Source organism: Lactuca sativa, chromosome 8 (assembly GCF_002870075.4).
Source record: "Lactuca sativa cultivar Salinas chromosome 8, Lsat_Salinas_v11, whole genome shotgun sequence".
NCBI lineage: Eukaryota > Viridiplantae > Streptophyta > Magnoliopsida > Asterales > Asteraceae > Lactuca > Lactuca sativa.
Genome location: NC_056630.2, coordinates 22,402,282 through 22,415,666, shown reverse-complemented (window position 1 = coordinate 22,415,666; position 13,385 = coordinate 22,402,282). Strand labels below are relative to the sequence as shown.

At 36.3% G+C, this 13,385-nt stretch overlaps 2 protein-coding genes across 4 annotated transcripts; both read right to left on the bottom strand.

Moving 5' to 3' along the window:
- Positions 1–476: 476 nt before the first annotated feature.
- Positions 477–7,558, bottom strand: LOC111898110 (uncharacterized). 3 transcript variants are annotated; one of them, XR_008225356.1, is made up of 5 exons: positions 7,400–7,558; positions 3,184–6,746; positions 2,339–2,494; positions 1,919–2,053; positions 477–841 (listed from the first exon to the last, which is right to left on the bottom strand). XR_008225356.1 is itself a non-coding variant. In XM_023894035.2 (3 exons), exon 2 carries the CDS (start codon positions 6,592–6,594, stop codon positions 3,211–3,213), a length of 3,384 nt encoding a protein of 1,127 aa, XP_023749803.1. In that variant the 5' UTR covers positions 6,595–6,746; positions 7,400–7,558; the 3' UTR covers positions 2,146–2,494; positions 3,184–3,210. The 3 variants fall into 3 exon arrangements, 1 of the variants encoding a protein (XP_023749803.1); XR_002852498.2 differs by lacking the exon at positions 477–841 and adding an exon at positions 1,628–1,812; XM_023894035.2 differs by lacking the exons at positions 477–841; positions 1,919–2,053 and having other exon boundaries at positions 2,146–2,494.
- Positions 7,559–8,638: 1,080 nt separating this feature from the next.
- On the bottom strand, positions 8,639–10,944 carry LOC111898109 (ACT domain-containing protein ACR9). The gene is made up of 6 exons (XM_023894034.3): positions 10,534–10,944; positions 10,067–10,285; positions 9,882–9,987; positions 9,454–9,805; positions 9,081–9,365; positions 8,639–8,961 (listed from the first exon to the last, which is right to left on the bottom strand). The coding sequence occupies exons 1-6, from the start codon at positions 10,685–10,687 to the stop codon at positions 8,815–8,817; spliced, it is 1,263 nt and encodes a 420-aa protein (XP_023749802.1). The 5' UTR covers positions 10,688–10,944; the 3' UTR covers positions 8,639–8,814.
- Between the last annotated feature and the right edge of the window lie 2,441 nt (positions 10,945–13,385).

The window sequence follows — 13,385 nt, the reverse complement described above, 5'->3', positions numbered from 1 at the left end:
TGGGCAGCCTCCATCCTCTCTCCTCTTCATCCTCTTGCTTATGGTGTTTGTGAGCCATTAGAGGAGTGACACTTGTGACTCTAAGCCTTCCAAAGTCAATACAAGGAGATTTGGGATTGTTATTGCTACATAACAATCAAGGTAATATTATAAACCTATTCTCATGATCAATATGATTACTTGAATGAAAGAATTAGGGTTTATAGTCTTGGATAACTTGCATGTACAATAGAGAAACCTAGATCCAAGCATTAGGGTTTGTATGAGCACATAGGATGTTCTTAGGACCAAAACCCATCACACCCTGCGTGAGTTGGCCTCGCCATGCATTGGGACAATTTTCCTACACCCAATGTGTACAATTAATGTTACCTAGCATTCATGGAAATCCATGTTTAGCCTGATGTGCGGCATACAACTGTTCGACACCATTTTTCGAATTTCGCAAGTATATGTCACCGTAAAGTTCTATAACATACTCACAAAAAAGATCTGTGCATTATCAACCGGCCCTCGCAGACATTTTCAAATATTCATTTGAAGCGTCTGCGACTATGCCGTACACCAATTGTCTAAGAGTTGTCGTGCATTTTTGTAATGTACTAAAATCACGTTTACCTCTAATATCTCATCTCAATTGAAAAAACTCATAATTGTTTTTCAAATCTCTAGCTATACGTAGGAATACATTTCTACTAATACGAAAACGACCTTCAAATTTTGATAGGTCGTATAAACTATCAGAGCTAAGGTAATCACGTACCAAAAGTTCGTTCACCACAATATGATCCCGGTTGATCGACTTTCTTGGTTTCTTCTCGACATTTGAACTTTCGCCTCCCTGACGTACAAAGTCATGTGTCGTAAATAACAACGTGTACAGAATCAACTCATCATCATTAGATAAAGAAGAAATGACACCCAAAAAAAATTTCATATTGTTATTGTCCAGTGTATTTGTTGTAAGATATTTGATGTGTGGTTATGTGTTTGTATATAGGTGAAGTTTTAAATTAATTATTTTTTTTTAAAATTAATACCAAACGGTCAAAAAAACACGTTAACCAATCAAATGGCTCGTAATCGTCCGTGACCAACATCAATCAGCGTCACACTTGCTCTTGGTGGAGCGGTGTTCACGCATGAACAAGCCCTCCACATCGATCCTTACGTGCAAACAAGCCACCTATACCCAATGGCCTAAGGGTGATTATAAGGATTTGTATTCCCGGAGGATTTGGAAATAATTTTATGTTGGCAAGTAAATTGTGTACCCCATGGTGTTAAACCTAGTGGCGTGGGGGCGATTGCATACATGGGTAATATTGTTGCTATTCAGTTTGGAAAAATATCATAAACTATTGAGTTAGGAAGTGGTGGTGTGTTTCGTGAGGGATCCCTTTGTAGTCAAATTGAGAGAGTATTGATATTTCTTTATGTTGATAGAAGAGAGAATTGGTGACTTTTTTTTTATATATAAGGGTTGGTATTTTCTTCGGTGCAACCAATATTTCTTCCATGCAGTAAAAAAAATACTTTAAAAATATATACATATGATAATATGGTCGGGGAAGCACATTGAATGAAAATTGATCGGGTTTTTATCGAGAGAAACACAAAACTTAAATATAGAAAAAAAAAAACGAAATTATCTTAATAGCCAGATCATACAAGATATAAGATAAAATATTTTTTTAATCATCATAGTTCTAATTATAAATATATAAAGAATATCATGGATTAAAATATGAAGAATTCCCTGAGAATCTCCTTGAGCTTTATGATGTTGAGATGATTCAATTTCCACAGGGACTATGAGGAAAACAGGGAATTAGCTTTTAATTCTGTTTTGTTTTATATTAATTTGAGAAAACAGCAGAATTAAATACTCCATTAATGAAAAAGAAACACAAAATACCTTAACTTTGTGCAAATTCATACATTCTCATACATAACACATTTCTCTTCATCTTCTTGATTTGCAACCTGTGACTTTCCTCATTTTCAAAACATTATGATCCTTTGCAGATTTCCTTATCAATTCCATCCATACCTATCAATATCAGTATATCACAACCCAAATAAACATGTAGCATCAGAAAAGATTAAACACCTCTCTCAACCTAAATGAATACAACAAGAAAGTTAACTTCAAATTTGATAAGATTTTTTAACCTTTTATATGACTTCACAATCAACTTTGAAAAGTACAGATATGAACTTCCAAGAAAGACAATACATTTGACAATAACTTTGAAAATACTTAATAATTTAAAGGGCTATGAATATGATGATTATATCTAAGGGTAGTGATTTCTAACGAAGTTTTGATACTCACAGTAATTTGTGAGAAGAACATAATGTTGATCTAAAGGTTGTGGTTTTTTGGGAAGCTTTCATACTTCACCACCCTTCTTCAAACTTCATCAACATGAATCTGTTGTAAACTTCCAACTCACGATATCATGTTCAATATCTTCCAATCTCAGCAAGCCTACACACAACAATGGTCAGTTGTGAAGTTACTTTTACTGACAAAGGCTGCAAAAAGCTTTAATTTTTAACCTTTTTTTTGTTGCAAAATGTGAACAATTTGCATTACAGTTTCAAAATATGGTTTTTTTTAATTATGCATTTATTGAGTATTTTAAATTTTTGGTCCCTAAGTATAGCTAGTTTTTTCAATTTTGGTCAAAAAAAAAAATTCTCTTGCAATTTTAGTACTTATCTGAAGCTTTTGTAATGTTTTTTTGTCTCTATTCCAAATACTTTTGGGACCAAAATGCAAAAACTAGCTATACTCAACCAAAAATAGTCATTTTATTTGGAAAAGGGCCAAAAACGTTACAAGAATATCAAATAAGGATCAAAGCTGCAGAACTTTTTGGGAACAAAATTGAAAATATCAGCTAAGCTATACTCGGACCGAAAATGTAATTTACTCTTAGTTATTTTTTTATAGTTTTTGGTTTTCAGAGGACCATAAAGCAATTTGCAATTCACAGTTGACCCTATTGCCAAATTTGATGGTCATTTTGTTTGAAGGGTCAAAAAAAAGTGGTCACATTGTTAAATGGACCATACTGTTTGTATTATTTTAGTGATTATCCCTGATTTTTGACTTGATGCACAAAGAACAACTTAATACAGAAAGCCAAGGAAATGAGGTTTTAAATTACTTACCAAGAGTTTTCAATGCAAAAAAGACATTCATGTCCAGATCTTGTTTGTCACGAAGTCTGTTACTCTCGTGATCCACTTACGAACCGCAACCCACCACTCTAGTTCTTCAATGATCTTCACCTTTAAAGCTGCAGAGGCATTGGACCTTAAAGTAAGATTGATCATCTTTTCAAGGAACTCCGTTTTGCAGCGATGCTTCTGTTTTAATCGGAAAAAGAGCTTCAAACTACCCTTTTCATTAGAGAAGATGATCCCAAGTTCAGGATCCTCGGTAGGTCCTCGATGTCTGTTTTCAATTCCTTCAAGATCTTGGTTCATCTCTTCGGGTGGATTATCCACAAAGCTATCAAATTGTTCTGCATCAATGCTGCCAAGATCAGAGACCAGAGACCTTAGAAATCTCTGGATTTGGAGAAAGGGAAATCGGGAAGGTTGATGAGTGAGTAGTTTGTTCTGGAAGTGTTTGCCAATCACATATAAGTCGTTGGGATTAAGGTTAGGAAAATCGGCTTCAGAGAAGAAATATTTTTTGTTATCACTTCGCACCACTTCAAAACCAAAGTACTCTTCCTTCTGAAAAGACCTCTTCTTATATCCTAAGACTCTTATGATCCTCCGGAGAGACCATACATCTTTTGGGGGCTGAGCATGAGCCTTGAAAAACTCCTCTAGTCGGTTCATCTCAATTGGGATTTGCATTTCCCTTGAGAGGTGTGGATGTAGTGGTTTGAAGACTGAATAATATCGTGCATTTGGAGACATGGGTATATCCCACTGATACTCATCGGAGGAGGGAGGAGCTGTAGTTTGTTTGGGCACGAGTTCATCATCCTTCAATTGTCTGATTACATAGACCAAAGGAGTTAAAGCATGTTGCTGATCCTCATCTATGATGGGAGTTTTGGTGGTTTCAAGAAACTCCGGAGCTGTTTGGGCAGGAGGAGTGATAAATGAAGTGGGAGGAATTGTGATCTTTGAAGGTGGTTGAGGTTTGGACGCCTCATCTATCTGAGGAGGATGTGTTTCCTCAGAAGTTTCTGTTATCACCACGTTATTATCTTCTCCCCATTTTGTTGAGGAAAATCCAGTTTCATCCTCGACCATTGAACCTTTTAAGTCCTCTATAAGCTCAAACACTTTTAAGAACGATTGTTGAACCTGTTTGCTTAGCTCATCATTGCATAGAGTCTTCGGAAGTACATCCATAGACTTTTGAGCTTTCTGCATGGCAAACAGGACTTCATCAAATCTTACATTGCAGGGTCTTAGCAGTTGATCTGCAAACTGCATCACTTTAATCAAGACAGCCTGAACAATGATATTTTTGTTGCGATAGTCGCGGAGCTGCTCGCTTATACGGACAATCTCATCTCCATGTTGGTGGCCCATGGTGTTGCTGAGGTCATCATACGACTGTTGAATTTCCTTCAACGTTTTCTCCACCTCATCCATTCGATCTAAATATTTACATGTGTCAGCAATCCTCTTCTGCTCCATGTCCCTCAAAGCATCCGCAGTAGAGTTTACAATTGATTCCCAAAGGGTCTCTTCCCTTGCCTCAAGATTAGGAACAGTCTGGGCTAAAGATGTGATAATCTTTTGCATTTCCCCAAACTCTTCCTTGCTGACAAATTCCTCCTCAGATTGAGGGATATTCTTCACAGAATCTAGAACCTCAGATAGCTTCTGGTTGAGGGAATTATATCCCACCCTGGAGATAGATTTGGACTTCTTCTTCTTCCATTTAGTTTGTGTGACAGTGGTGGTAGGAAGAGTGTTGGTCTCTCCTTTGGGAGCTTCCTGACTTTCTGATTCTGAAGTTGCCAGGAAAATAGTAGATTTGGAGGGTTTGAGTGTCTCCATAATGGAGTTTGAATCAGAGTCTTGGATGAGTCCATCAGCAGCAGCAAACACAAAGTCCTTTTCCATGTCTTCAGAATATTCCTCACCAATATTTGTAGAGGGGCCCAAAGACATGGCATGCTCAAGAAGTTTGGCAGAAGTTCGGGCCCACTCTTCCTCTTCCCTCTTTTGTTGCTCCTCCCACAACATTCTCACTAATTCCTTTCGCTCCTCTTCTTTCTTTGCCTCAGCCTTTCTTAACATTTTTCTTTCACTCTGCTTTCTTGTTTGCCTTACACTCTCACTCTCTGATGTTCTCACCTCTGCCTCGCCATTAGAAGCTCCAATTCCCCCTGTTTGCAAGGAACTGTGTGCTGGTCTTCCTCGGGGTCCTTGATCTTGACTTTTTTCAACACCCCCATCGTCATTTTGAGAGGAAGGGGGTTGTGTATGTCTTATATCCCAATATTCTTGAGAGGATGAAGAGATGGGAGATTGTGACCTAAGGGCAGATCTTTTTTCAACATCATTCACCTTTTGAGAGGTTGGGATGGATTTTGGGGGTTTTCTTTTGGCTTGAGGGGCAGGAATGGTCTCACCTTTTCTTTTGGTTGTCTTCTTTACCTTCAAGCCATTTTTCTTTTGTTGTGTAGGACTGGAAATATGTTGTGAGGATTGGATAGGGTGTCCCGATTGTGGAGGAGCCGTTTCCTCTATATGTCCGATGAGAACTTTGGAGTCCTTTTCAATATATTGAAGCATTGCTTCAGGGAGACGAGCAACCTTCCCAAATTCAGATTGATCTGGGATAGAATACCTCAATAAGGCGCGAGGAGAGAACATCTCATCTCCTTCAGGTAATGGGAACTTCAGCTTCTTATACCCCCTTTGAAGTGCAAGTGCCCAAAACCTTGCACAAGGAATATCCTTCTTCTTTGGAAACACATAACTAGCAAAATCCTTCCAGATAGTGGTTCCAAAGTCCACTTCTTTCCCAGTGTAAAGACCAAAAAGAAAGACAAGTAAAACCCTACTTAGTGTGTCAGTTCCTCCAGTCTTTCCTGTAAGGCAACGCAAAATGATGTGCACCAGAAATTGCCATATGGCTGGAAGCTTACCTTTCTTGAAGTCTGGGGTCATTTCAAGCCTTGGAGGTAAATACCCCATTTGATCAAATACATCGAAGAGTTCTTCATTTGTGGGTTCATATAACGTCTTTTTTTCCTTGCTCTCTGGAAGGCCAATGGCTTTCAGGAACTCAGCCTTACAGAGTTTGGTAGTGTGATCTTTACTGATGTTGAACTCAATGTACTCTTCCTTAGAGTTATAAACAGCAGTGCAGTATGCCATATGAATGATGTTTAAAGGAAACTTGACTGATTTAGTCAAGGGTTTATGAATAGGATGACTCTTTAAAAACTCAATCATTATATGGAGAGTAGGGTCAAACTTCTCCAGGTTAAGGTCTGCCCGAAGATTGCAAGAAGCCACACGAAGTGCAACTTCTTGGGAAGAAGGCATTGATGTTACTGCAGAATGGGGAGAAGATGCTTTCTTGGATTTCACCATGACTGAATTTTAGAAAGAACGAGAGAAAAAGGTGAAATATTCAAACCGTTCAGACAAAAATTAGGTGTATCATGGTATGAAGATTCGCCTCTGCTTCTGAACCACTTGGATAAACCAGGACTTCTGCATCTGTCTCGGCTCCATATTGGACACTGGGCGCCAAAAGTAGTCAAATGTAAAATGTTCAGAAAACTATAATATAGCAGAGGAGAATACAAGCAGTGAGTAATCATCAAATCAGAAATCAACTAAGGAGTTAGTTCTCAAAATGGATCTAGATATGCTAACACAAAAAACAGTTTGTTGTAAATTGTAATTCAAGGAAGAGATGTAAGTGCTAAAAAGAGGAAGACGGTGATCTAGATCTCTAAGACAACACACTTTTTACAGAAATTTCTTCCCTCAAAGAGAATGCAATTAGATCAGTAAACCAAATGCTCGCATCATTTAAATCAGGAGGTGAATTTCTTATTTCAGGTTTAATCGACTATTTTCCAGTTCAGAAATGGCAAGCAATCTTTACGAGTCTCAGAAAAATTAGTGACTGCATTAAATCTTACAAAGAAAAATAACGCAAGCTAAGTGAAATGTTGACGTTAGATTGGTATCAGAATCCAAATCTATTCTGATTTAACGGGTTGATATATTGAAAAGTTCAACTCAAAAAACGAGAACAAAAGTTTAGATTCAGCTCACAAGTAAATCAATGGGAACGAACGAGTGGGCACAGTGACAGACGTTTTTATCAAATAAAAACGCGTGACATAATATTGCAATCATGTTGTTGAGGTGATCATGAACTAACCTTGATCTGTCGTTTCTTACGTAAATTTCAACTGAAATTGAAGGGCCAGGTGGAAAGCGGAAACCCTAATATTTGAAAGAATTGGGGATAATAATCGAAGTAGAAGAGCTCACTGGTAGACTCGTAAAGGGTTATGTGCATTGTAGTCCATAACATTTATTAGTTTACATTTGAGTCCCTACACTTATAATCCAATTCTATTCGATCAAAGAGTTCGATCAAATGGTCAATTACCAATCACACTAACGTCTTAAATTATCTTATTTGAACCAACATGTTCTTTCTAAGTTTTATGTGTATCTTTTTTATTCTGGATGCAAAGCATATGATAAAATCTCATAAAATACAAAATTCAATTCAAAATACTTAAATATAAAATAGTTTGTGTTACAGGTCAAATTTGCAATTGAATTGTTGGAACCTAATTATTGAACTTAACACAAGACCATATCAAGAATTATTTTCACTATTTTAAAGTGTTTTTTGATGAGAGAAACACAAACAAAAAAATAGAAGAAACAAAAAACATACACGTGCAACTTATTCTTAAATGATATGTTTAGAGTTTGAGATAATTGGGATACTTAAGGGCTGTTTGGCAGGATCTGAATTTTTAAGCTCTAAATTTTTAAGAGGTCTGAATTTCTAAGATGGTCTGAATTTTAAAATGCTATTTGGTTGAAGCCTCTGAATTATTATGTTGAATAATAAAAATGACAATTTTACCCTTCTCCATTATTTCTTTCAAATACAACATTATACTTCCAGGTTAAGGTTACCACGATTTAACGATTTAAAGTCTAGGATTAAAAAACATTTTAAAAAAAGGTTTCACTAGAATATCATGTAAGTTGGCAAATTTTTACAAAAACAACTAACAAAATATAGTACCTAAAAACATTATAATTAATTAGTTGCAATCGATTCATCAATCATGACCAATTAATTCAAAATAAGCTCAAATGAATGTCTACATAAATAATTGAATAGCATGAGAAAACCTTCCAAAATCTCTAAAGAAGTTTTTAAATCTTATTAAACAAGAATGTCATTTTGTAAGCTTAAATTACATGATAAACATCTTTTAACAATTTGTTCCTTTCCTATTCATATCGTGATAAACTGATAATTTCTTTTTCAATCTCCTTCATGTTCAAGTCATAACTAAATCCCACTTAAAACTAAGAATCTTGATACTTGAGTATAAAAACAAGAATTGCTAAATCTGGTGCATTCAAATGGAACCAACACAATGTTCTTGATACTTCCAAGAACATAAATACTTATTATTGCTACCAACTGTTTACATAAATAATTAAATACCAAAAAAAAAAAAAAAAAAAAAAAAAAACACTAAAATTAGTAAACATGCTACCACAATGTTCTTGATTTAAAAAACAGAACACCAGTAATTTTTACCATCCCATGAGGGTTCTTCTAACTTTATCAACAATATTTTGTTTGGCTTGTTTGCTTGTTAGAGGAAATCCTTGATTCTCATCCAACAGGAATTTGTACACTTCCCACTCACGATCTAATGTCGAATGTCTTCCAATCTCAGCCTACACACAACAATGAAAAAGGCATATTTAATCTGATAAGCTATATTTCAGGGGTTGTTTGATGCAGAAAGAACGACTTAATACAGAAAGTGGGGGAAATGAGATTTGAAACTACTTACTGAGAAGATGCATATATCGAGTGTTTTTAATGCCAAAGTGACATCATATACAACACGAGGTCTTCCCTTCCCGGATATCTCAACAGGATTAGCAACCAAAAGCTGTGTATCCGGGCCCCGGTTGGTGATGATGACTCTTAATGGATGTAACATCTCCTCCTTTAAACGGGAACATAAAGCCACTTGGTTTTCATGATCAACAATCTTTTTCCCATTTTCATTTTGGATAAATAAATCCAAATTTCGAGTTCCATTAACACTAGGAGAGACTCTTCCATATGCAATCTGAATATGAACTTAAAGTTATTATCGAAAATTGGAATGGAATAAAAAATGATGGATTAGTAAAATTAAAGCAAAATGGATTATATACCTGGATACCACAATCTTTGGAAATTCTTAAAATGTCATAGATGAGGCCTTTTTGATCATGGCATTGGATTTGAAGCAAGGAATGAACTGGGCTCAATAAATTATCAATTACTACACTAGCTTTCTTGATTCTTGATGTATCAGAGATAATTGCTTGTGAACCATCTTCCACGGATGAAAACTCACAACTGAATAATTTTTCTGCAATTGTTTCAGGAATAGAAGAAAACCCTTGTTGACATTCGTATTCGGGTCCTGCTAATTCAAGTTCACAGCTAATGCAACACTCTCCTAACACAACACTAAGGTGTTCACATGTTTCTTCACGTCCAAATTTTGTGTGCAATAAGTTCCTATTGAGAATCATTACAAATTAGTTTGGTATATTGATGAGCGTATACTGTAATCAAAAAGAAGAAAAGGACTTACACGCTGTCTGTGATGAAAAAGAGATCCACAACTTTTCCATCTGGTGTTGTCATCACTTTCAATCGTTGAATTGTTAGTTCAAGCTCGCATAGGAGTTTTGTGACATCTACAGTGATTATGATTTGGATGAGAAGATGGTGAGGATTCAAGCAGGGTGAAAATAGATTGAAATTTGAAGTACTAACCATGTATTAACCCTTTTCGATCCAAGGAGAAAACCTTCAACAGGTAGAGTGGAGGTGATTTTGAGCTACCGGAGAACTGATCGATGTAAAATGCAGGTAAAAACGATGGACAACAAGATACGAGACGTTTCTTCAAGCTCTCCCAATCGATTTTTAGTGAGATTGGGCGTGGGACAACCCACAAAATTACGTAACACCATTTTCCATCGGTAGAGAAATCTAGTGGCAGAAAGCAAATGAAACATTCATCATCCACATCAAGTGTATTTATGTAATTGCATATTTATCTCTTTCACCTAATTTTGTACGATCCGTAATACTTATGGATTTAGTTTATAAGATTCATATGTAGATGTGAATTTTAGCATTGAATTTGAATAGGAACCTATATCTTAACACCTAACGACGAAAATAGCAGTAGAATACTAGAATAGAATCGATGAACTTATCGAAGAGATATTGCTTACCTCCACGGGTAACATAGAGTCCGAATTCGAGGACAATTCTTAACAGGTCGCATCCGAGTCCGGCCTTGTCCGGGCAGTTCACCGTCACTACGGTTGGGTGGCCGGAATTCTTACTTTCCTCAATCAATACCACGTCTTCCCACGACATCCCCATTCTGGCCCTCGATGCGTGTGTATATTAATATTATAAATTGGTTACTCCTCCGATTTAACGTCGCCGGAGACTAAAAGGGATCCGCCGTAGGAGGAGAGTGGGTGTTAACGGCATGATTTATAGCGAGAATTGCCATGATTTCCCCCCTTCCTGTGGCTCCCTGAGCTCTCTCCCGCTCTCCGACCCCCGTCTTCTTCTGTATCTGCATTAAATGGAAATTGAAAAGAAAAAAACGGGGTATTTAAACGATGGGCTCGAACGGCGGCAGCCTATCTTCGCCCGTTGAGGGTCACGAATTTGTGGATACGTATATTTTGCCCACGTAATATTATTATTAAATTTATTTTATTTTTGTCAACGAAATTTACATATTTGTATAATGGTATTATGTTTTTTTTTTAATTTTATCAAGAGTAAATTAAAGCAATGGTCGGTATGGTTTCTTCAAATTCGCAACTTCGAATCAATTTTAAAAAGAAATTGATATATCACATCCATATAGTTTTTAAATCGGTTTAGGTCTATGGTTATTCTTTTTGTAATTTATTTTATTATTGTTGGGGTGCAAAATTCTCTATGAGATGTTGATTTAGAAGGTTTTCCCTTATTCGATATACAAGGTCTTTAAGAAGGTGGAAGACTTCTCATTTGAAGGTTTTATGGGTTGAACTTGTCTATAAATACTACTATACTAGGGTCGACTTTACTTATTATAAAGTTAAGTTAGGGCTTAGGGCCCTCTACTTACCTAAATCCTTTAATGTTGATTGTTGATATATTATTCTCCATTCTCTGATATGCATACCTCCATTCGCTCATATGTAGACCTGGCAATTTCAGACACGAAAACACGAATCAGTGAGAGACACGACACGACACGAATACATCTTAAAAATTGATATAAAGCTTATTTCTCACCGTGTAATTGTATGATGTCAAATTCGTGGCTGACACGAATACACGAATTGTCAGGTCTACTCATATGCATGTCTGACACCTCAAATCAAAAGCGACAATCACACTTCAATTCTTCTTCCTTCCTTCTCCATTCTTGCACTCTGAATATTGATTATCGATTATTGGCTTCTACAATCTCAATTCTTGAACACTAAAAGGTTTCCTAAACCGCTGCAATTTTTTTTCCTTCTCTATTCTCGGCTTCTCTGATTCTTCATTGTTCAAAAATCTCTTATGATTCATCGATTCAAGGTATGTGCAGTGTTTTCACTTGATTTTTTTCATCATCTGATTATCTGTTATGATTAGTAGCCGAATATGGTTAATTTTTCCCATTATCTGATTTTCCATTGTTTTTTTGTTTATTGATTGATGCTCGATTTCTTTGTTTCTCATTGATTTTTGAGTTAGTGTTTCCACACATATTTTGCGTTGTTGGCTTGCTACTTGAAGCTAAGAAATGTTGTCCTTTTAATTAAAACACTAGAAGTTTTAGTTAGTGATTTTCGATTTCTTTGTTCCTTTGTTTATGTAGTTTGAAGCTAAAGAATGTTGGTTATTGATTGTCTTCTATGTATGTGGCTTGTTCATTTGATTTCTATGTTGAGTTGTATATATTTGAGTTTAAAATAATCCTACAAGTTTGAGTTCTCCATTTAATTAAAACTCCGCAAGTATGCAAGTTTAAATAGAAAAAAAAAAAAAACAACCTTCACTTTTATATTTGTTTTTATTATAGAATTTAAGTTTAGTATAGACCAAAGGCCCCCAAATTTTTGGTTGGCTTAAAGCCCCCAGCCTCATTGAACCGCCCATGTACTATACTAGTTTAGTATTCTTTGTATGTTGAGAGAGTTCTCATTGTGTATAGATGAGAAGTTTAGTTAGAGAGAAAGAGTATTGTATACGAACATGCACATGCTTATACAAATTTTTTATTATCCCATTTATATATACAATTTGTGCTTAAACGTTAATTTGTACAAAAAAAATTCCAATCATAACCATCCCTGACTCTTTGAAGGTATAACACACGCAAGATGATCTTCCATATAAGGACCAAGCAAACCCTAAGAGATTCTGAATTTCAGATGAAGACCTTAGAAATTTTTTTTCCAATCATAACCACCTTTAACATTAAGGATTTCATGCAAATGCATAAGCAAAACACCGACTTACTATCCAAAACATACACTCCTCGCCTGTAATCCCAACCGTCAATTCGGTACCTGACCTACCTATATCCAAGGAAATCAGACCCTTGATCGCATCACTACGCATCCATACCATATCAATCCTTTTGCGCATTCTCACGTTGTCATCTTGCCGCCAAACATCGCAACCAACTAGCCCCCATGTTGGGTTTACATCCCAACTCTGAAAGTCACAAGCATGCTCACTCCTTCTTGGAAAATTGTCAGGACATAATCCTCGCCATATATAGCGACATTCCAATCCATCTGTCAACCGCTCAGCTTCTAGCTACAATCCTCAAGCCTATCATAACAACTATGTCCTTCTTGAGTCCCACGAATCAAATGCACGGCCTTAAGCAAGGCCCTAGAGACCTTAAAGCAACAAACTCACCTAGGTCTGCACCAATCAAACCCAACTAACATCGCCCTTGAGGCCCAAAACAATTACCAGACCCATCCTCATGTTTGAACAACCATAACCAAAAGGTTGACAAATGTGGAACCATTTCCAAGAATCATGGTATCAAACCATGTTATCTTCCGCA